Below are 22,004 nucleotides of genomic sequence, written 5' to 3' on the forward strand. Positions count from 1 at the left end.
ACAAGGTGCAGGCCGATGAAACAGTGCATTATTACGATTTCACCAGTCTGTACCCTTTTGTTAATAAAACTAAGACTTACCCTGTAGGACACCCAAAAATCATTTACGATCATTTTGGCTACATCAAAAAATACTTTGGCATTGCACGAGTTAAAGTGTACCTGCCCAGAGATTTATTTTTTCCGGTCCTCCCTGTAAAGCTAAATAAAAAACTAATGTTTCCGCTATGTTATACATGCGCCTTGAGCTGTCAGAAAGACACTTGCAGCCACACAGACGATGAGCGGTCCCTAACCGGTACATGGTGCACCATAGAGATAGTTTTAGCTGTTGAAAAAGGTTACAGGATTGCCGAGATCTACGAGATCTGGCATTTTCCGAATACAACAGACGCCCTGTACATCAAATTACACCTCAGAGATGAACAGGAGGCTTCCGGTTATCCCAGTTGGTGTAAAACGGATTCTGAAAAAACGGCTTACATAGCGGCATTTAAAAAAAAAGAAGATGTCTGCTTGCGAACTGATAAGATATCTGTAAACCCAGCAAAAAGACAAATTTCAAAACTGTTCCTAAACTCTTTGTGGGGTAAGTTTGGCCAGCGTTCTAACTTGTCACGTACCAGCATAGTTACGGACCCTAACGAGCTTTTCAAATTAACTTTTGTGCCGTACTACGACCTAGCGCTATTAAAATTTATATTGTTTGCTATTAAAATTAATATCAAGCGATATAAAATTAATATCAAGAGATATAAAATTAATATCAAGCTATACAAAATTAATATCAAGCGATATAAAAGGGGGCGTGGTACCTGTCACTTTGACGAAACATATACCCTCTTACTACTCACACCTGATAAAGTTAATCTATGCTGAGGCGACAAAGATACTCTGTAAACTTACCAGACTACCTGAGGAAGCAGACATATCCATGCCCAGCGTTTTACTATGCATTTACAGGAACAGCAGCTTTCCACATTTCAGGCAACACTTTACATTATCTGCAAGTTGCCAAGAAGCTTGAAGCCACCCAACCAAGTACTTGGAAATCTCAGATGAAATGAGGGCACAGCTGTCAAATGCGGAGATCATTGTTATTGATGAGTCGTCAATGATTTCAAAGCTCCTGTTTGCCTACACCAACTGGAGATTACAGCAAATCAAAGGCAGTAAGAAACCTTTTGGTTAAAGACTGGTTTGTTAACGGGACATTTGGCAAGATTGCAAGACTAATCATCCAGACTGAGAATGGTGCTACTACGGTAAACAAGCTTGGGCTTGTGCTGGACAATCCAAAATGCAGGACACAGATACCGTAACAAGTCATCTGGTGATGCTGACAACTTGGTGTACATAGAAAGGGTAGAGGAAAACCTGAGACGGAAAGGAGTTGTTCGCAGTCAGTTCCCCCTGAAGTTGGCTTTTGCATGTACGATTCATAAGTGTCAGGGGATGTCGATACAGTCTGCAGTGGTCTCATTGAAATGGATCTTCCAACTGGGAATGGCCTATGTTGCTCTGAGTAGAACGACTACACTGCAAGAACTGCACATAACTGTCTTTTATGAGAAGAAGGTCTTTGCTGATCCTGAAATCACAGCCTCCTTGGACTCAATGAGGAATGCATTACTGGAAAGTGTTATGCCCCTCTTAAAGTTTCTACAGACAACAGACAAACAGCAAACATTAACAATTACCCATCATAACACGGAAGGATTACCAGCTCACATTGAAGATATCAAATCTCACCACTAGTTGATACTTGGAGATGTTTTATGTTTCACTGAAACTCATCTTTCAGGCTCTTCTGTTGCTGAAAGTCTCCAGCTAGAGGGCTACAACCTGTTCAAACGCAACAGACACCGCTCGTACACAAACCTTCCTGACATTGCAAGTAAAAGTGGCAGTTAGTGATGGACTAACATCTGCCGGGCCGGTGCGCGAATGCGATCAAATGTCCCCATTCATATTAATGGCAGGCAAACCTGAAAAACCTTCAGCTCAAATTTGCAGCCAAGAAATAATTATTAGAAGTGCACAAATAGTCCCACAACATGGACAGTGACATACCAGATGTATTATTAGAATTTGCCATCTCCATTCATTTTTTTTTTCAATGCGAAATATCGCCAATATAATTTTCGCATACGCGCAAATGCACTATACAGTTCCCAAATGCACTATAAAGAAAGTATATTGGTATATAACACCCCGTTTCAATCGGTTTTTTGGGGGGACAACTGATATATCACACCAGTAGAAATTATTTGTTCCAATAACGCTTGTCCCTCTATATACCTGCAGTATCGTAGCAGAACCGCACACAACTGCCGCACAATACAAATGCACTATAATATACTTTCTAACATAGAAAGTATATTATAACATTGTACAAGGAAAGCAATCCATTAGAATATACATGAAGATAAAACTTAAACTTTAATAATTTTACTATAAGGGTCCATTCACACGTCCAAAAGTGTTTTGCGAATCGTCAAAATCCTAACACCGACAGTGTGCAGTCTGCAATTTGTGGACCGCACATCGCTGGCACTATAATAGAAAATGCCTAATCTTGTCTGCAATTGCGGACAAGAATAGGACATGTTCTATTTTTTTGCAGAAACGGAAGCACAGATGCGGACAGCACATTCTGGCCCCATTGGAAACAGATGCAAACCCATTTTGTGGACGTGTGAATGGAAAAGATATCCCTCAAAATGAAAATAGATTAAATTATTAAAGTTAAGCAAAAAGCATAGATGTGGTAGTCAATGACAAGTGCTCTGCGGCACCAAATCAGAAACCATACGTCCTACTACATTCCGATGGGTTCCAGTGCACAATGATGAATCCAGGAGGGAAAGCAAAAAACATCTATTCCTGGGCTAGATGATGATGTGGTATTAAAGGACAGGGTGGGCAAAGAACTGTCCCTGATATTGCCCTACAGGGGGTGCTATTCTGGCCCTGATAAGAGTGACCCAGTCCGGAACCTTACCCTATATAAAAATGGCCCTAGTAAGCCCCTAGCCCCTAGACTTCCAGGTGATCACTATATAGATCTATGTGTTTTTGAATCATTATAAAAAGTATATTATAAGTATATTGCACCCCTCTGTATCACACATATCGATAGCACACCTATACTAGTGCTTAAAATGACTTTTGTGGTACCTATTAGCTAGCATTTGTGTGTCCCTAACAGCCTGTCCCTGCTCCACACAGCAACCTCTCCCTACACTGGCAAAACACTGAATGTAATATGGCGGCCAGATCAGGTTTATTTATAAGGTAGGGGGTATGTCCATGTGCTGAAATGTCTCAGTTGGCTGTCCTGTACCACCTGATGGATGTGTCATTGGTCAAAGTTCTTCACAATGTAAAAAAATATGGCGGGCGCGAATTTCTCCATATGTTTGCATGTTCAGGGAATCACGAACACACAAAGTTCACTGCAAAACGACCGCCGGGTGAACCGCAAGGCCATCTCTAGTGGCAGAGGTGTCGCCTTGTATGTCAGAAACCATTTCAAAGCCTTTAAAAAGCAGTATCATCACTATGTGACCGACTTGGGGTTCTTGGTTGTCAAACTGGAGTCCCCTGTACAAGCTTTGAACGCCTTTGTTTACAGGCCACCGGATTACAGTATTGGCCAACTCCTTACTAACCTGCTGGGCCTCTTGGAATCTTTAGAAAGAATGGATTGCCAACCTATAATACTCTGTGGAGATTTCAATGAAGATTTTCTGTCCAGAGCAAAGAAGCCAATATCTGACCTTCTTCACTCAAGAGGATATACCCAACTGGTCTGGGCAGCCACCACATTAAAAAAAAAAAAAAAAAAACACTGTTGGATCACATTTACATCTCCAGGGTGCAGCACTGTCTCCAGTCAGAAGTACTGCACAGTTATTACAGCTATCATGATCCTGTGTATTGTGTTTTGAGCACTGGTTGTGAACACGCTTAGAGCCTTCATAAATGGGGCATGAGCGTTGCCAGGAAACAGTGGTTGTAAATACTGATCATCATCAAACAGATAGAACACCTTCACCTCCATTCTACGTCAAGATGCCAAGACCCCCCAAATGCATGTGGTCATACCTTCAACTGCTAAGCTTTATAGTGCTGCTAATGTTTTTATAAATGTATGTTTTAATGCAACTGTGAAGCACTTTGGGCAACAACATTGCAATTAGATGGGCTATATAAATAAATAAAAGTTGAAATGCATTTCTCACTCTATCAAGCTTGCCATGTGCACTTTTTAAATTTGATCAATTGGTTAGTGTAATGTTTACTATCTATACTCACTCCAAACAGTTACTCTGCCCACTCCAGCCTTTTAACAGTTACTCCAGCCACTCCACCCAGTTACTCCTCCCACTCCACTTGTAGACTACTGGTGGAGGCCAGAAAACTTCCCACAATTTCCCCATCAATTGTAGCTTTTCTAGATAGGTTCTGCTTTTCACCTGCCTTCCCCTCCCCTTACCTTTACAAAGTACTCCACACAGTCAATCTCAATCATTCTGCAGGTCTGAACAAGCAGCAAGATTTTATGCTGCACTATTGTTTTTTTTTCCCCACTTGCTACGGTACCTCTACAAAGTACATGGTCCGTCTCAATCCTGTGTGCATTATTTGGATTGTTTATAAGGTTTTAATAGGTTTATATATAATAATGATTTTAAAGTTTGTCTGTATAAACATTTCTAGGGATTGGCAAGGGTTAATTGCTAACCAATCAATTAACCAGATGATAGTGAGAAAGCTGGAATTTGTCTGCCAGTATTTACGTGTAAATCCCTGAGAATGTGCTGAAGCCATGCATTACGACTAAGGATGCTCCAAACATTTGAAATGCGTAAATGCGGTTTTCCTGTGTGTCCATCTGTACCGTGAAGATGTTATAACGCTCCAATAAGGACTTAAAGGGGTTGGCTAATATATAAGTACTTTACACAACATTGTTGGAGGCAGGGTAAAAATGAGTTTCCAAATACACTTTATTTAAAAAGCAGTCTGCTAATCTTTTTATACTAAGCCATGCCCCCTAAGCCCCGCTCTGCCGTGCAACCAGTTCATCCATGGCTGCACACGACATGGAGGAGCTTTAGAGAAAGCTCGTCCATGCCTTTATTGTAACTGCACATGAGCTGCTTTTACTAATCTGCCTAAGAGCAGCACATGCCCAGTCTGCCCCTGCCACTTGCACACTCCCTGTTCCATCTCTGACAGGAATCCGCTGCTTGTTCTGTCAGTACAAACAGCTTATTCTCGTCAGAGTTCGGAGCAGAGAGCCTAGTAAGAGCACGTCTGATCTCCTGGCTACAATGAGGGCAGTCCCGGGCCGATTGCTCCAATTGGCTAGTCTGTACAGACTAGTCAATCACAGGATCCTAATGCCGGCTGAAAGGTTCTGATCCTCACAGTCCGTATATATGTATGTATATATAATATCCCCATTGTGCCCCCCTAATTTCAGGATGGCCGGCGGCAGTGCTGCTGATCCCCCTTCCGTCCCCCACCCGCTCCAATCTGTTACACGATAGCCAAGCAGTTAGCAGAGTGTCAGCTATAATATACAGCTCACACTCTGCTTGAAACGTGTTGGCTGTTTAAACCCTTCCATGCTGTGGTCTATAGGGACCGCTGTATGGGAGGGGTTAAGAGATGGAGAGAGCTCCCTCCCTCTCCCATCGGGCTGCTGCTGTGCTGTGGCAGCGGCCCTATGCTTGATGGGCTAACAGAGGGAGGGAGCTCCCTCCACCCCCATTGGGCTGTGGTAGCATCCCTATGGTTACCATGGCAACTGAACGCCTTCACAGGCATCCGGCTTGCCTTGGTATAGCTGATCAAGCTCCTCGTAAAGTCAACATACCTCACAATGACTCATGAACAGCACCATCTATTGGATTCATAGTCTTATGACCAGACTATTTCTCTTGTCATAATACTATGAAATTAAAAGATGCTCATGAGTAGTGTAGATCATGAACTTTCCATGCAAATGTTTTTTCAGCTGATAAACAAGGCAGATTCTGCTCATTTGCATGTCTTTCCTATATTTCCATGTTTATGCAAATTCATTTTTACATGACAAAACTGTATAGAAAGGTCATTGAATATTATGTTAGGACAATCAGAAAACTTTTTATCTCTCTAATGATATTGATCTAGTTGCGCAGGTCCTCCCAAGCCATCCAACCCAAAAGATCTGACGTAACTTTGAGGCTTACTGGCTCTCAGTCAGATGAGAGCTGGTTTGGAATGTCTCATAGTGCACAAGGCTACCATTTTAAGGTATGTTGACTAAGCCTGTGTCACGGCAGACAGGACATCAGATACAGAGAAAATAAACAAACAAGTATCTAGGCAAGAAGCTGGGAATCAGGGTCACCTCCTGACACTTCCCTACCAGCTCTCCCTATACTGCTATGCTCACATTCAGACCCTTAAGGTGGGAATAATGTGTCCTCGTGCCTGGGCTGCAAATACCCTAAAATCCCTAAGATGGTGAAGGGGAATAGAGCTAGCCTGCTCCCTTAGAAACTGGAGGGGACAGGCATCTCTCTAACAGCCAGACAGAAGCTATAACCCGCAGGGAACACTGGGAGTGGGTGTAATTTAAACCAACAACCCCACCCAGTGCACCTGAAGGGAGGCGGATCTAGCTCGACCCCAAAACAAAAAGACTAGACACGTGCTGCTAATCTGCCATACCTCCGCACGTAGCCCGAGCAGGGCATGACAGCCTGTCATTGTCTCATGGATAGATTGATGGCTTGCATATAGCCTTTGTGTGGTTGTCTATTGTATGTCATAGATAATAGGAGTGCAAGACGCATCCAGCCATCCTCTTAAGGCTTTTTCCAAACCATTTTGATGGGTTTTCCATCAATTTCTAATCTTTTTTCTGAACCAGACACCCTCTTCTTTAGAGCGGGGGGTGCCTGGTTGGATGCTCGGGTCCCATTGACTTTCATTGCATTAAATTGTACGCGAGCAGCAGTTCGGCCGAGCATGCTCGCTCAACACTAACTAGCACCACATGATCTGATATGCTGTCAATATATACAGTTGCAAGAAAAAGTATGTGAACCCTTTGGAATGATATGGATTTCTGCACAAATTGGTCATAAAATGTGATCTGATCTTCATCTAAGTCACAACAACAGACAATCACAGTCTGCTTAAACTAATAACACACAAAGAATTAAATGTTAGTATGTTTTTATTGAACACACCATGTAAACATTCACAGTGCAGGTGGAAAAAATATATGAACCCCTAGACTAATGATATCTCCAACAGTTAATTGGAGTGAGGTGTCAGCCAACTGGAGTCAAATCAATGAGATGAGATTGGAGGTGTTGGTTACAGCTGCCCTGACCTATAAAAAACACACACCAGTTCTGGGTTTGCTTTTCACATGAAGCATTGCCTGATGTGGATGATGCCTCGCACAAAAGAGCTCTCAGAAGACCTACGATTAAGAATTGTTGACTTGCATAAAGCTGGAAAGGGTTATAAAAGTATCTCCAAAAGCCTTGCTGTTCATCAGTCCACGGTAGGACAAATTGTCTATAAATGGACAAAGTTTAGCACTGCTGCTACTCTCCCTAGGAGTGGCCATCCTGTAAAGATAACTACAAGAATGGATTTCATTGGAGGATACCACAGAGGAAGCCACTGCTGTCCAAAAAAAAACATTGCTGCACGTTTACAGTTTGCACACGAGCACCTGGATGTTCCACAGCAGTACTGGCAAAATATTCTGTGGACAGATGAAACCAAAGTTGAATTGTTTGGAAGAAACACACAACATATGTGTGGAGAAAAAGAGGCACAGCACACCAACATCAAATCCTCATTCCAACTGAAGTATGGTAGTAGGGACATCATGGTTTGGGGCTGCTTTGCTGCGTCAGGGCCTGGACGGATTGCTATCATCAAAGGAAAAATGAATTCCCAAGTTTAACAAGACATTTTGCAGAAGAATTTAAGGCCATCTGTCCACCAGCTGAAGCTCAACAGAAGATGGGTGTTGCAACAGGACAACGACCTAAATCATAGAAGTAAATCAACAACAGAATGGCTTAAACAGAAGAAAATATGCCTTCTGGAGTGGCCCAGTCAGAGTCCTGACCTCAACTTCAATTGAGATGCTGTGGCATGACCTCAAGAAAGCGATTCAGACCAGACATCCCAAGAATATTGCTGAACTGAAACAGTTCTGTAGAGGACTGGTCAAGAATTACTCTTGACCGTTGTGCACGTCTAATCTGCAACTACAGTAAACGTTTGGTTGAAGTTATTGCTGCCAAAAAGAGGTTCAACCAGTGACTAAATCCAAGGGTTAACATACTTTTTCCACCTGCACTGTGAATGTTTACATGGTGTGTTCAATAAAAACAGGGTAACATTTAATTCTTTGTGTGTTATTAGTTTAGGCAGACTGTGATTGTCTATTATTCTGACTTAGATGAAGATCAGATCACATTTTATGACCAATTTGTGCAGAAATCCATATCATTCCAAAGGGTTCACATACTTTTTCTTGCAACTGTAGATATAGCTATTAATCACATGATGTACAGCTGTAGAAGGCGCATGACCAACACTCGGCATGCTGCTCTTAACACAGTGCAGCAATGCGCACTAGGCTATTAACATTGTGTGCATAAGCCCTTAGTATTTGAACAGACACGCTAAAGTTTTTTGCGTTCCGTATACGGGCCGTATTTAGATTTTGTATACAGTCCGTATACGGAACCATTCATTTTAATGGGTCCGCAAAAAATGCGGACAGCACTCTGTGTGCTGTCCGCATCAGTTGCTACATTCTGTTGCCCCGCAAAAATTATGAGGCATGTCCTATTCTTGTTTGTTTTGCCGACAAGAATAGGAATTTCTATAATGGGCTTCCTGTTCCGTTCCGCAAATTGCGGAAGGCACGCGGCCGGCATCAGTTTTTTGCGGACAGCAAAAAACTGCACATTCGTGTGCATAAGCCCTAAGGCCTCTTTCACACTACTTTATGGCTTTTTCAGTGTTTTGCGGTCCGTATTTCACGGATCCGTTGTTCCGTTTGTTTCTGCTGTGTGCCGTTTTTCCGTATGACATATACAGTATACAGTAATTATGTAGAAAAAATTGGGCTGGGCATTATATTTTCAATAGATGGTTCTGCAAAAACGGAACGGATATGGAAGACATAGAGATGCATTTCCGTATGTTCTTTTTTTTGCGGACCCATTGACTTGACTGGAACAACGGAATGGGATTTGCAGGCAATAGGACATGTTCTATCTTTCAACAGAACAGAAAAATGGAAATATGGAAACAGAATGCATACAGAGTGCATTCCGTTAATTTTTTTCAGAACCATTGAAAAGAATGGTTCTGTATACAGACCGTATATGGAACGCAAAAAAATGTCCGGAAAAAAAACGGTAGTGTGCAAGAGGCCAAAATGTACAAATGCTGTGCTATGCAAATAGTATGGCACGTGCTACATCTGTATGATAGATTTTTTTTTTCAATGCTAGAAAGCATGAAAAACCCTTTTTTCCTTGGAGGTATAAACAATAAAAAGAGGACCGAAGCAGAGCCCTAGGTTTATAGTGATGTGAAATCCATGAGTAGGCTGTATTTCTATACCGCACAGCAAGTGGTGTCCAGGGGTAGCCTCCTAGGTCTGCTTGCCAGCTCTGTGAGTGACCGATGGCCACCCATCGAACAGAGGAAGAGTGAGAAAAAAACCACCTGCATCACAGGACCTATATATACACAGTATGTGCCATGGAACTTGAAAGTTTGTGAACCCTTTAGAAATTTCTATATTTGAGCATAAATTTGACCTAAAACAGACGTGATTTTGGATAATTTTTCTCAAAAAATCAAGTCTAATATTTCGACTCATTTATTTGATTTGGTTATCTTAATCTACTTTTAGAATGTGTATGAAAATCTGATGTCATTTCAGGTCAAATTTATGCAGAAATATAGAAAATTATAAAGGGCTCACATTATATAATTAAGATGGATGTCTAGCCTCAACCCCGTGTTTTATCTAGACCCTGGACTGAACTGTACTTAACATAAAAAGGCGCCTAACTGCTCCCTGCTACTTTATTCCAGAGCTGAGGGTACTGTCTAGCACACTTTGGTCATTGCCACTTAAACATCCAGATGGGCTCACATGCACCAATGCAAGCAATTACAGGCCTCAGCCATAACATGTCCCCAAGCGGCACATCACTGGATCATTTGTCACATGGGATACAGCAGCACAAGTGAATGCGTCCAGAGATTTATAAGCCAGGGATAGGAAGGAACTAGACCCTTAGCGCTGAACGGGAGCAGGTGTCTAAAACCTACATAAAATTGAGGTTACAGCTGGACAACCATTAAAGGATTTTTGATAGATATGCGATAGTCAAAGAATCTAGCAAAATCAAAAGTTTGTGTTGTCATAATCAATATATATTAAGAGATACTGTTTTCCGGAAAGACAGATTTTGGCGAGGACCTAAATGTTCTCAATGGCGTACAAAAAATATGATGAAAAACTGTTCCATGTCAAATGCCCTCAAAAGATAAGGGGGCACTGCATCCGACTGGAGAAGAAAAAGTTCAGTCTCTAGAAGCATCACAGCTTCTTTACTGTAAGACCTCTGTGGACCGTTTTAAAAAGGGTTTAGATGAATACTTAAAAGTAAATTACATTACTGCTTATGTCTGTAAAGAATAAATCAAGGCAACTGGACGTACTGTAGATTTCTTGAAAACGTTTCACTCGTTCTTCCAACGAGCTTTCTCAATTCTGAGTGACTGTACAAAAATTCTGGGAATAAATATGTAACTGAATCCTCTGGTCAAGATTCAGCCGTGTACTTACATCTAAAATGAAACAGGTCACACCTTTGAAGACAGTCAAGTACATGTTTTGGATAAGGAGGCCGATTGGTACAAACGAGGCGTGAAGGAGGCCATCTTCTTTAAAAATGGAGAAGCCAAGCTTCAATAGAGGTGGGGGGTTAGACATCTATTGTCTGCCACATACAATGCTGTCTTGCACCTTTTTCTGGGAAGTCTTTATCACCTACTGACTCCAATTAGGATAATGGAATCAACACCTTTGACCCAATGCTGGGTATAATTACCAGATGTGGATTCAGTTACATATTTATTCCCAGAATTTTTGTACAGTCACTCAGAATTGAGAAAGCTCGTTGGAAGAACGAGTGAAACGTTTTCAAGAAATCTACAGTACGTCCAGTTGCCTTGATTTATTCTTTACAGATATACCATGACCTGGATAAATGAGAACCTTCACAGACTTGTCTTTTCTCATCCATATTAACTAAGTAACTATGTAATGTTGAGAAATGCAGACATACACATATCCATTATGCAATACATCAAGTAGGTGTCTGAACAGCTCCAAATTAAACCTGCAGCAGGACCATGACCCCAAATATACAGACAATGTCATAAAGAACTACCTTCAGAATAAAGATGAGCAATGAGTCCATGATTTGCTGTCACAGAGCCCTAATATCAACATTAATAAGTCTGTCTGGGATATTACATGGAAAGATAGAAAGATATGAACAAGCCTCCACCCACAGATCTGTGGTTAATTCTCTAAGATATTTGGAATAACCTGCCTTCCGAGTTCCTTCAAAAAATGCAAGTGACCCTAGAAGAACTGCTGTCTTTGAGGCAAAGGGTGGTCACATCATATATTGACTTGATTTAGATTTCAATTTTGTTCATTCACTTTGCATTTTGTTAATAATAAACTAACATTTCTGTTTTTAAAGCATTCTTACTTTGCAGCACATTTCCACAACTGCAAACACAAATTCCGTAGGGGAGTAATATATAGTAATATATAGGGAGCTAAAACATAACCTTCACTTATAATACTTTAAAGTAAACGTAGCACCACAATCAGTAGATAATGTGCATATATAGGGTTTAAAAATATTAGAACACTCTTACCAATTCACGCGTACCTCCAAATGACAGCCCAAGCGTGGTTTTGAAGCTCAGAATGTCTTAACGGGTACCTTGGTGTTGTCACTAGGTAGCTTGATGTCCAGACACAGCAGGAATCCGATCTCCCTACTAGGGATGAGCGAACTCGAACTGTATAGTTCGGGTTCGTATCGAATTTTGGGGTGTCCGTGACACGGACCCGAACCCGGACATTTTCGTAAAAGTCTGGGTTCGGGTTCGGTGTTCGTCGCTTTCTTGGCGCTTTTGTGACGCTTTCTTGGCGCTTTTTGAAAGGCTGCAAAGCAGCCAATCAACAAGCATCATACTACTTGCCCCAAGAGGCCGTCACAGCCATGCCTACTATTGGCATGGCTGTGATTGGCCAGAGCACCATGTGACCCAGCCTCTATTTAAGCTGGAGTCACATAGCGCCGCCCGTCACTCTGCTCTGATTAGCGTAGGGAGAGGTTGCGGCTGCGACAGTAGGGCGAGATTAGGCAGATTAACTCCTCCAAAGGACTTGATTAATCGATCGATCTGCAGCTGTGCATCATTGAGCTGCTGAAATTCAATTGCCCACTGTTTTTAGGCTGCCCAGACCGTTTGTCAGTCATTTTTTTCTGGGGTGATCGTCGGCCATTTTGTGTCTTTTGCGGTGCTGCGACCAAGTGCATCCAAGCTGCGACCAAGTGCATTTAACCCTCAATGGTGTGGTTGTTTTTTGGCTAAAGCCTACATCAGGGTGAAGCTGTCACACCAAGTGCATTTAACCAGCAATAGTCTGTTTATTTTTTGGCCATATACTACATCAGGGGCAAGCTGCGCCTGTCACCAAGTGCATTTAACCCTAAATGGTGTGGTTGTTTTTTGGCTAAAGCCTACATCAGGGTGAAGCTGTCACACCAAGTGCATTTAACCAGCAATAGTCTGTTCATTTTTTGGCTATATACTAAATCAGGGGCAAGCTGCGCCCGTCACCAAGTGCATTTAACCCTCAGTAGTGTGGTTGGTCAAGCTGTCACACCAAGTGCATTTAACCAGCAATAGTCTGTTCATTTTTTGGCCATATACTACATCAGGGGCAAGCTGCGCCCGTCACCAAGTGCATTTAACCCTCAGTAGTGTGGTTGGTCAAGCTGTCACACCAAGTGCATTTAACCAGCAATAGTGTGGTTATTTTTTGGCCATATCCCAGTCTAATTCTGTTAGTAAATCCATACCGGTCACCCAGCGCCTAAATACTAGGCCTCAAATTTATATCCCGCTAAATCTGTCGTTACCGCTGTACTGTTGTGGCTGGGCAAGTTATTTAGTGTCCGTTAAAGCACATTTTTTGTTCAGGGTTGAAATACAATTCCCAATTTAGCAATTTCATAATTTAGTGGTTTCTGCTATATTAGAGCTATTTTAAATCTATCCCTAAAAGGGTATATAATATTCAAGGTGCACATAGGGTCATTCAGAATAACTTCACACACACGCTACTGTGCATTTCCAAGTCTAATTCTGTCACTAAATCCATACCGGTCACCCAGCGCCTAAATACTAGGCCTCAAATTTATATCCCGCTGAATTTGAATACAATACATTGGGCCAAATAATATTTTTGTTGTTGTGGTGAACCATAACAATGAGGAAAACATCTAGTAAGGGACGCGGACGTGGACATGGTCGTGGTGGTGTTAGTGGACCCTCTGGTGCTGGGAGAGGACGTGGCCGTTCTGCCACATCCACACGTCCTAGTGTACCAACTACCTCAGGTCCCAGTAGCCGCCAGAATTTACAGCGATATATGGTGGGGCCCAATGCCGTTCTAAGGATGGTAAGGCCTGAGCAGGTACAGGCATTAGTCAATTGGGTGGCCGACAGTGGATCCAGCACGTTCACATTATCTCCCACCCAGTCTTCTGCAGAAAGCGCACAGATGGCGCCTGAAAACCAACCCCATCAGTCTGTCACATCACCCCCATGCATATCAGGGAAACTGTCTGAGCCTCAAGTTATGCAGCAGTCTCTTATGCTGTTTGAAGACTCTGCTGGCAGGGTTTCCCAAGGGCATCCACCTAGCCCTTCCCCAGCGGTGGAAGACATAGACTGCACTGACGCACAACTACTTATGTTTCCTGATGATGAGGACATGGGAATACCACCTCAGCATGTCTCTGATGATGACGAAACACAGGTGCCAACTGCTGCGTCTTTCTGCAGTGTGCAGACTGAACAGGAGGTCAGGGATCAAGACTGGGTGGAAGACGATGCAGGGGACGATGAGGTCCTAGACCCCACATGGAATGAAGGTCGTGCCACTGACTTTCACAGTTCAGAGGAAGAGGCAGTGGTGAGACCGAGCCAACAGCGTAGCAAAAGAGGGAGCAGTGGGCAAAAGCAGAACACCCGCCGCCAAGAGACTCCGCCTGCTACTGACCGCCGCCATCTGGGACCGAGCACCCCAAAGGCAGCTTCAAGGAGTTCCCTGGCATGGCACTTCTTCAAACAATGTGCTGACGACAAGACCCAAGTGGTTTGCACGCTGTGCCATCAGAGCCTGAAGCGAGGCATTAACGTTCTGAACCTGAGCACAACCTGCATGACCAGGCACCTGCATGCAAAGCATGAACTGCAGTGGAGTAAACACCTTAAAACCAAGGAAGTCACTCAGGCTCCCCCTGCTACCTCTTCTGCTGCTGCCGCCTCGGCCTCTTCTGCTGCTGCCACCTCGGCCTCTTCCTCCGCCTCTGGAGGAACGTTGGCACCTGCCGCCCAGCAAACAGGGGATGTACCACCAACACCACCACCACCTCCGTCACCAAGCGTCTCAACCATGTCACACGGCAGCGTTCAGCTCTCCATCTCACAAAAATTTGAGAGAAAGCGTAAATTCCCACCTAGCCACCCTCGATCCCTGGCCCTGAATGCCAGCATTTCTAAACTACTGGCCTATGAAATGCTGTCATTTAGGCTGGTGGACACAGACAGCTTCAAACAGCTCATGTCGCTTGCTGTCCCACAGTATGTTGTTCCCAGCCGCCACTACTTCTCCAAGAGAGCCGTGCCTTCCCTGCACAACCAAGTATCCGATAAAATCAAGTGTGCACTGCGCAACGCCATTGGTAGCAAGGTCCACCTAACCACAGATACGTGGACCAGTAAGCACGGCCAGGGACGCTATATCTCCCTAACTGCACACTGGGTAAATGTAGTGGCAGCTGGGCCCCAGGCGGAGAGCTGTTTGGCGCACGTCCTTCCGCCGCCAAGGATCGCAGGGCAACATTCTTTGCCTCCTGTTGCCACCTCCTCCTTCTCGGCTTCCTCCTCCTCTTCTTCCTCTTTTGCTCATCCAGTCAGCCACACACCTTCACCACCAACTTCAGCACAGCCCGGGGTAAACGTCAGCAGGCCATTCTGAAACTCATATGTTTGGGGGACAGGCCCCACACCGCACAGGAGTTGTGGCGGGGTATAGAACAACAGACCGACGAGTGGTTGCTGCCGGTGTGCCTCAAGCCCGGCCTGGTGGTGTGTGATAATGGGCGAAATCTCGTTGCAGCTCTGGGACTAGCCAATTTGACGCACATCCCTTGCTTGGCGCATGTGCTGAATTTGGTGGTGCAGAAGTTCATTCACAACTACCCCGACATGTCAGAGCTGCTGCATCAAGTGCGGGCCGTCTGTGCGCGCTTCCGGCGTTCACATCCTGCTGCTGCTCGCCTGTCTGCGCTACAGCGTAACTTCGGCCTTCCCGCTCACCGCCTCATATGCGACGTGCCCACCAGGTGGAACTCCACCTTGCACATGCTGGACAGACTGTGTGAGCAGCAGCAGGCCATAGTGGAGTTTCAGCTGCAGCACGCACGGGTCAGTCGCACTACAGAACAGCACCACTTCACCACCAATGACTGGGCCTCCATGCGAGACCTGTGTGCACTGTTGCGCTGTTTCGAGTACTCCACCAACATGGCCAGTGGCGATGACGCCGTTATCAGCGTTACAATACCACTTCTATGTCTCCTTGAGAAAACACTTAGGGCGATGATGGAAGAGGAGGTGGCCCAGGAGGAGGAGTAGGAGGAGGAGGAGGAGGAGGAGGAGGAGGAGGAGGAAGAGGGGTCATTTTTAGCACTTTCAGGCCAGTCTCTTCGAAGTGACTCAGAGGGAGGTTTTTGGCAACAGCAGAGGCCAGGTACAAATGTGGCCAGCCAGGGCCCACTACTGGAGGACGAGGAGGACGAGGATGAGGAGGAGGTGGAGGAGGATGAGGATGAAGCATGGTAACAGCGGGGTGGCACCCAACGCAGCTCGGGTCCATCACTGGTGCGTGGCTGGGGGGAAAGGCAGGACGATGACGATACGCCTCCCACAGAGGACAGCTTGTCCTTACCCCTGGGCAGCCTGGCACACATGAGCGACTACATGCTGCAGTGCCTGCGCAACGACAGCAGAGTTGCCCACATTTTAACCTGTGCGGACTACTGGGTTGCCACCCTGCTGGATCCACGCTACAAAGACAATGTGCCCACCTTACTTCCTGCACTGGAGCGTGATAGGAAGATGCGCGAGTACAAGCGCACGTTGGTAGACGCGCTACTGAGAGCATTCCCAAATGTCACAGGGGAACAAGTGGAAGCCCAAGGCCAAGGCAGAGGAGGAGCAAGAGGTCGCCAAGGCAGCTGTGTCACGGCCAGCTCCTCTAAGGGCAGGGTTAGCATGGCAGAGATGTGGAAAACTTTTGTCAACACGCCACAGCTAACTGCACCACCACCTGATACGCAACGTGTTAGCAGGAGGCAACATTTCACTAACATGGTGGAACAGTACATGTGCACACCCCTCCACGTACTGACTGATGGTTCGGCCCCATTCAACTTCTGGGTCTCTAAATTGTCCACGTGGCCAGAGCTAGCCTTTTATGCCTTGGAGGTGCTGGCCTGCCCGGCGGCCAGCGTTTTGTCTGAACGTGTATTCAGCACAGCAGGGGGCGTCATTACAGACAAACGCAGCCGCCTGTCTACAGCCAATGTGGACAAGCTGACGTTCATAAAAATGAACCAGGCATGGATCCCACAGGACCTGTCCGTCCCTTGTCCAGATTAGACATTAACTACCTCCCCTTAACCATATATTATTGGACTCCAGGGCACTTCCTCATTCAATCCTATTTTTATTTTCATTTTACCATTATATTGCGAGGCTACCCAAAGTTGAATGAATCTCTCCTCTGTCTGGGTGCCAGGGCCTAAATATATGCCATTGGACTGTTGCAGTGGTGGCTGACGTGAAGCCTGATTCTCTGCTATGACATGCAGACTGATTCTCTGCTGACATGAAGCCAGATCCTCTGTTACGGGACCTCTCTCCTCTGCCTGGGTGCTGGGCCTAAATTTATGAAAATGGACTGTTGCAGTGGTGGGTGACGTGAAGCCTGATTCTCTGCTATGATATGAAGACTGATTCTCTGCTGACATGAAGCCAGATCCTCTGTTACGGGACCTCTCTCCTCTGCCTGGGTGCTGGTCCTAAATATCTGACAATGGACTGTTGCATTGGTGGCTGACGTGAAGCCTGATTCTCTGCTATGACATGCAGACTAATTCTCTGCTGACATGAAGCCAGATTGTCTGTTACGGGACCTCTCTCCTCTGCCTGGGTGCTGGGCCTAAATTTATGAAAATGGACTGTTGCAGTGGTGGGTGACGTGAAGCCTGATTCTCTGCTATGACATGAAGACTGATTCTCTGCTGACATGAAGCCAGATTGTCTGTTACGGGACCTCTCTCCTCTGCCTGGGTGCCGGGGCCTAAATATCTGAGAATGGACTGTTCCAGTGGTGGGTGACGGGAAGCCAGATTCTCTGCTATGGGACCTCTCTCCAATTGATTTTGGTTAATTTTTATTTATTTAATTTTTATTTTTATTCATTTCCCTATCCACATTTGTTTGCAGGGGATTTACCTACATGTTGCTGCCTTTTGCAGCCCTCTAGCCCTTTCCTGCGCTGTTTTACAGCCGTTTTAGTGCCGAAAAGTTCAGGTCCCCATTGACTTCAATGGGGTTCGGGTTCGGGACGAAGTTCGGATCGGGTTCGGATCCCGAACCCGAACATTTTCGGGAAGTTCGGCCGAACTACTCAAACCCGAACATCCAGGTGTTCGCTCAACTCTACTCCCTACTTTTCCCTAAGTATAGGGAAGGGATATTGCTAGTTACGCCATGCCTGTCTATACAGAGTACTTGCCCCGCAAGGGGCGACCCCGTCCGGATCCATGATCCTAGAGTGGGACGGTATCCTTATTGTGCCCTAGAGGATAGTTCCCGACGTGTCACGTTTCAGGACATTAGGGGAGGTAATCCAATAAGATGAAAACAACCATCCTTAGATCAGTGGATCAAAAGGATAAATAACTGGGACATCAATGGTCCCTTTGAAGTGGTGCTCCCCGCATGGAGACTTGGACACACCGGTGAAGCAGCTATGTGTGACCTTCCCTGACAGGTAGGGCGTAACTAGCAATATCCCTTGCCCATACTTAGGGAAAAGTAGAGAGATCGGGTTCCTGCTGAGTCTGTACATCAAGTTACCTAGCGACAATACCAAGGTACCCGTTAAGACATTCTGAGCTTTAAAACCACGCTTGGGCTGTCGTTTGGGGGTACACCTGACTTGGTAAGATTGTTCTAATATTTTTTAAACACTATATATGTACATGGTCTACTGATTGTGGTGCTACGTTTAATTTAAACTATTATAAGTAAAGGTTATGTTTTATCTCCCGATATATTACTCCCCTAAGGAATTAGTGTTTGCGCTTTTGACTCTGGGAGCATAATTATCTACAAATAGGCACTATTTGTAGATAATGCATATTTCCACAACTGCCTACAACTTTTGCACAGTATGGCAAATATATTTCATGTTATGTTCTAAAGCAGGCACACTCAACCTGTGGTCCTCCAGCTGTTGCAAAACTGCAACTCCCAGCATTCCCTGACAGCCTACAGCTATCATCCTACAGGAGGGCATCATTGGAGTTGTTGTTTTACAACAGCTGGAGGGCCGCAGGTTGAGCATGCCTGTTATAAAGTGATAACACTAAACCACATAATTCACATAGATGATGTACCTACCTGTAATATTGCTCTATATTTTCTTTGGTGATGTCCTTCACTATCTCATTAATGATAGTCATGTCGTCTGAGGAATCAGGTTCATTTGATGATATACAACTACTGGAAGTTGGATTTCCTTTTGAAAAATATCCTATTAAAATTCCGATAAGAAATGTAAACATAAATATAGAAAATGTTTTAACAATTGTGCAAAATTGCTGGGAGGTCTTTGGTTTTGATTCTGTATAATGTGAAAAGTATTCTGGTTCTTCCTCTAATCTTTGAAAACGTCCCTTGGGTGAAATGGACAGTTGATTGGAGGCAACTGTGTGTGATCGCATTGCAGTACTGTTTTTTTCATGGCAGGGAATGAAACCATCAGATTGTAATTGCTCTGTTCCAAGTTCCTCTAACTCAGTCTCCATGTCCCACTCTAATTCCAAGGCAGATGTAGTAATGTCATCATTCTCCATATAATGCAGGTCTGGAAGAGTCCTTCTGTCACTTTCTAGTTTCTGATACGACAAGTCATTTCCTATAAATAAAAAAAAAGTAACATATTTTTTTTTTTTTTAAAGTGCAAAGCCTACGTTACATGGTTTTTAAATTAGCAAATGTATATTTTTTAAACTGCTAAAATATAAAAATAAATATTAAAGATGTTTCCCAGAAGTAGTTTTGTGCTTCATCCGAAGTCGCTTTGTTCAAAACTCCTGAATAATACTGTACAGAGATTAGTCTCTGTACAGTATTAGAATGTATGGGCTCCGATGAGCCAAAGTTAGTTATTCACGAAGCTGCGCATGACTTTGTTGAATAATTTAGGTAGTTGATTTGTAAAGTGGAAAACTTTAAAAAACTTGAAACTGAACTCGGCTTCTTCAATCATGATGGCCGCGATGGACTCTCCGTGAGCAAATTAATAAGGTGAGTATGTATTTATTTATTTTTTAACCCTGATTAACACCTGAAATGCCTGAATTTCAACGACAGACACCGCAATCCGGGATGAAGCCTGCATCTGAGGGGTCAAATGATGGTGGGCGGTACAAACCCGCTACATACAATGCAATGCGATTCCTGACAAAGTAATTCGTACCCAACAGAGTTTCTTTATGAAACTTGGCAAAGCAGCCAAATCGAAATTTTCTCTCTAATTATAAGAAATGAAGACGCATAAAAAAAGTACAACACAAACAAAAATGAGAAAAAAAAATGACAAAAGTAAATATACCAAACATAAATGGCAAATTTTCCATTTAATACAATTCATTATGCTACAGGATGCAGGATAATTGCAGGATGACAGGCTGAACTGGATGGACAGATGTCTTTTTCAGCTTTACAAACTATGGAGCACATTTATTAAGACCAGCGTTTTAGATGCCAGTCTTAATAAAGCCCTATACCTGGCTGTGGATGCACCAGAGTATTTCTGTTTAATAAAAGACTCACTATGTTGGGCTACTTTCACACCAGCGTTTTTTGCGGATCCGTCATGGATCTGCAAAAACGCTTCCATTACAATAAAACAACCACATGCATCCGTCATGAGCGGATCCGATTGCATTATGTTTTCTATAGCCATGACGGATCTGTCATGAACACTATTAAAAGTCAACGGGGAACAGATCAGTTTTCTATTGTGTCAGAGAAAACTGATCCGTCCCCCATTGACTTACATTGTGTGTCAGGATAGATCAGCACCACACGGCAGACAGAGAAACGCTGCAGGCAGCGTTTTGGTGTCCGCGTCCAGAGCGGAATGGTGACAGATCAGAGGCAAACTGATGCATTCTGAGCAGATCCTTTTCCATTCAGAATGCATTTGTCACTACCAGAGCTTTGAGACGTTCTCACACCTCTGTTTATCCACCCCTGTGATGATGTCACTACTAGAGCTTGGAGGAGTTCCCTCTGCCCTGTTTCTCCGCCCCTGTGATGAGGTCTATACTTTCTGTTTCCTTCCTCCCAGCTGTCACTCCTGTGTTTGATTTTGTTGCCTTTAAATCACCCCTCCTCCTTTGTAGAGGTGCGGATTATACTTTTCATTTGAGCTGTATCTCTCACTTGAGTATCTTCACCTGTGTGATATCTTTTCACTGGATCTGTGTTCTGCTGAAGCAAGTACTTCGGATATTGTCTGCTGACTTTGGATCTGTTTTCACTGCAGCCACAGCTCCTTCAGTTAAGTGTACTTTCATTTGTGATTTTCTGTTTGCTGGATCCCAGGTGACCCTGACTCCCTCCGTGTCTAGTGTAGGGAGCCGGTGGTCATGTCCCCTCTCTATTGTAGAGTGTTCAGGTGTTATATAGTTGAGGTACGAGGATATGCGATCATCCACCATTGGGGTGTTCGCATAGGCTGAGCAGCTTAGGGAGAGCTTTTAAGGTCTGACAGGGGTCACCCTTTATCCTCCCTAGTTTGGGTCCGGTCAGTTGCAATTCACTGTGTAGGCTCACAGCCGTGACAGCATTAGGGCAAAACTGATCCATTTTGGACCGCTTGTGAGAGCCTATGACCAATCTCACAAACGGAAAACCAAAACGCTAGTGTGAACGTAGCCTTACAGAGATCCTGTTACCACTCCTGAAATGCCTGTTATAGTAAATATCTGTATTCTCCATGAAATAATTTAGGGGCATCTATTATTATGATGCTATGGTTTGTTATTTCTCTGTTTATTCTTATTAGACGTTCAAGGATGTCAACTGGAAGTGTCCACTGGAGGTTTCCATTTGGGGGGTTTTCCTGCACAGTCTGACAATGTTCAAACATTGCTGACAACAACAAAAAATGATTCAGTAGATTGCAGGTCTTCAAAAACTCCTTGATACTTTATTGATGCAGCGTTAATAACACACTGAATATTGGGTGCAGTA

The 22,004-nt window shown here is 44.2% G+C and overlaps 1 protein-coding gene across 1 annotated transcript in view; it reads right to left on the reverse strand.

Annotated features, from left to right (window-relative positions):
* Window positions 1–22,004, reverse strand: part of NAALADL2 (N-acetylated alpha-linked acidic dipeptidase like 2) — a 1,185,913-nt gene that overhangs the window by 822,413 nt on the left and 341,496 nt on the right. The window contains exon 2 of the mRNA XM_044292072.1: window positions 19,140–19,656. Within this exon, the coding sequence (XP_044148007.1) occupies window positions 19,140–19,656 (517 nt within the window). The remainder of the gene's footprint in view (window positions 1–19,139; window positions 19,657–22,004) is intronic.

The sequence above is a fragment of the Bufo gargarizans genome, chromosome 4 (assembly GCF_014858855.1).
Source record: "Bufo gargarizans isolate SCDJY-AF-19 chromosome 4, ASM1485885v1, whole genome shotgun sequence".
Lineage (NCBI taxonomy): Eukaryota > Metazoa > Chordata > Amphibia > Anura > Bufonidae > Bufo > Bufo gargarizans.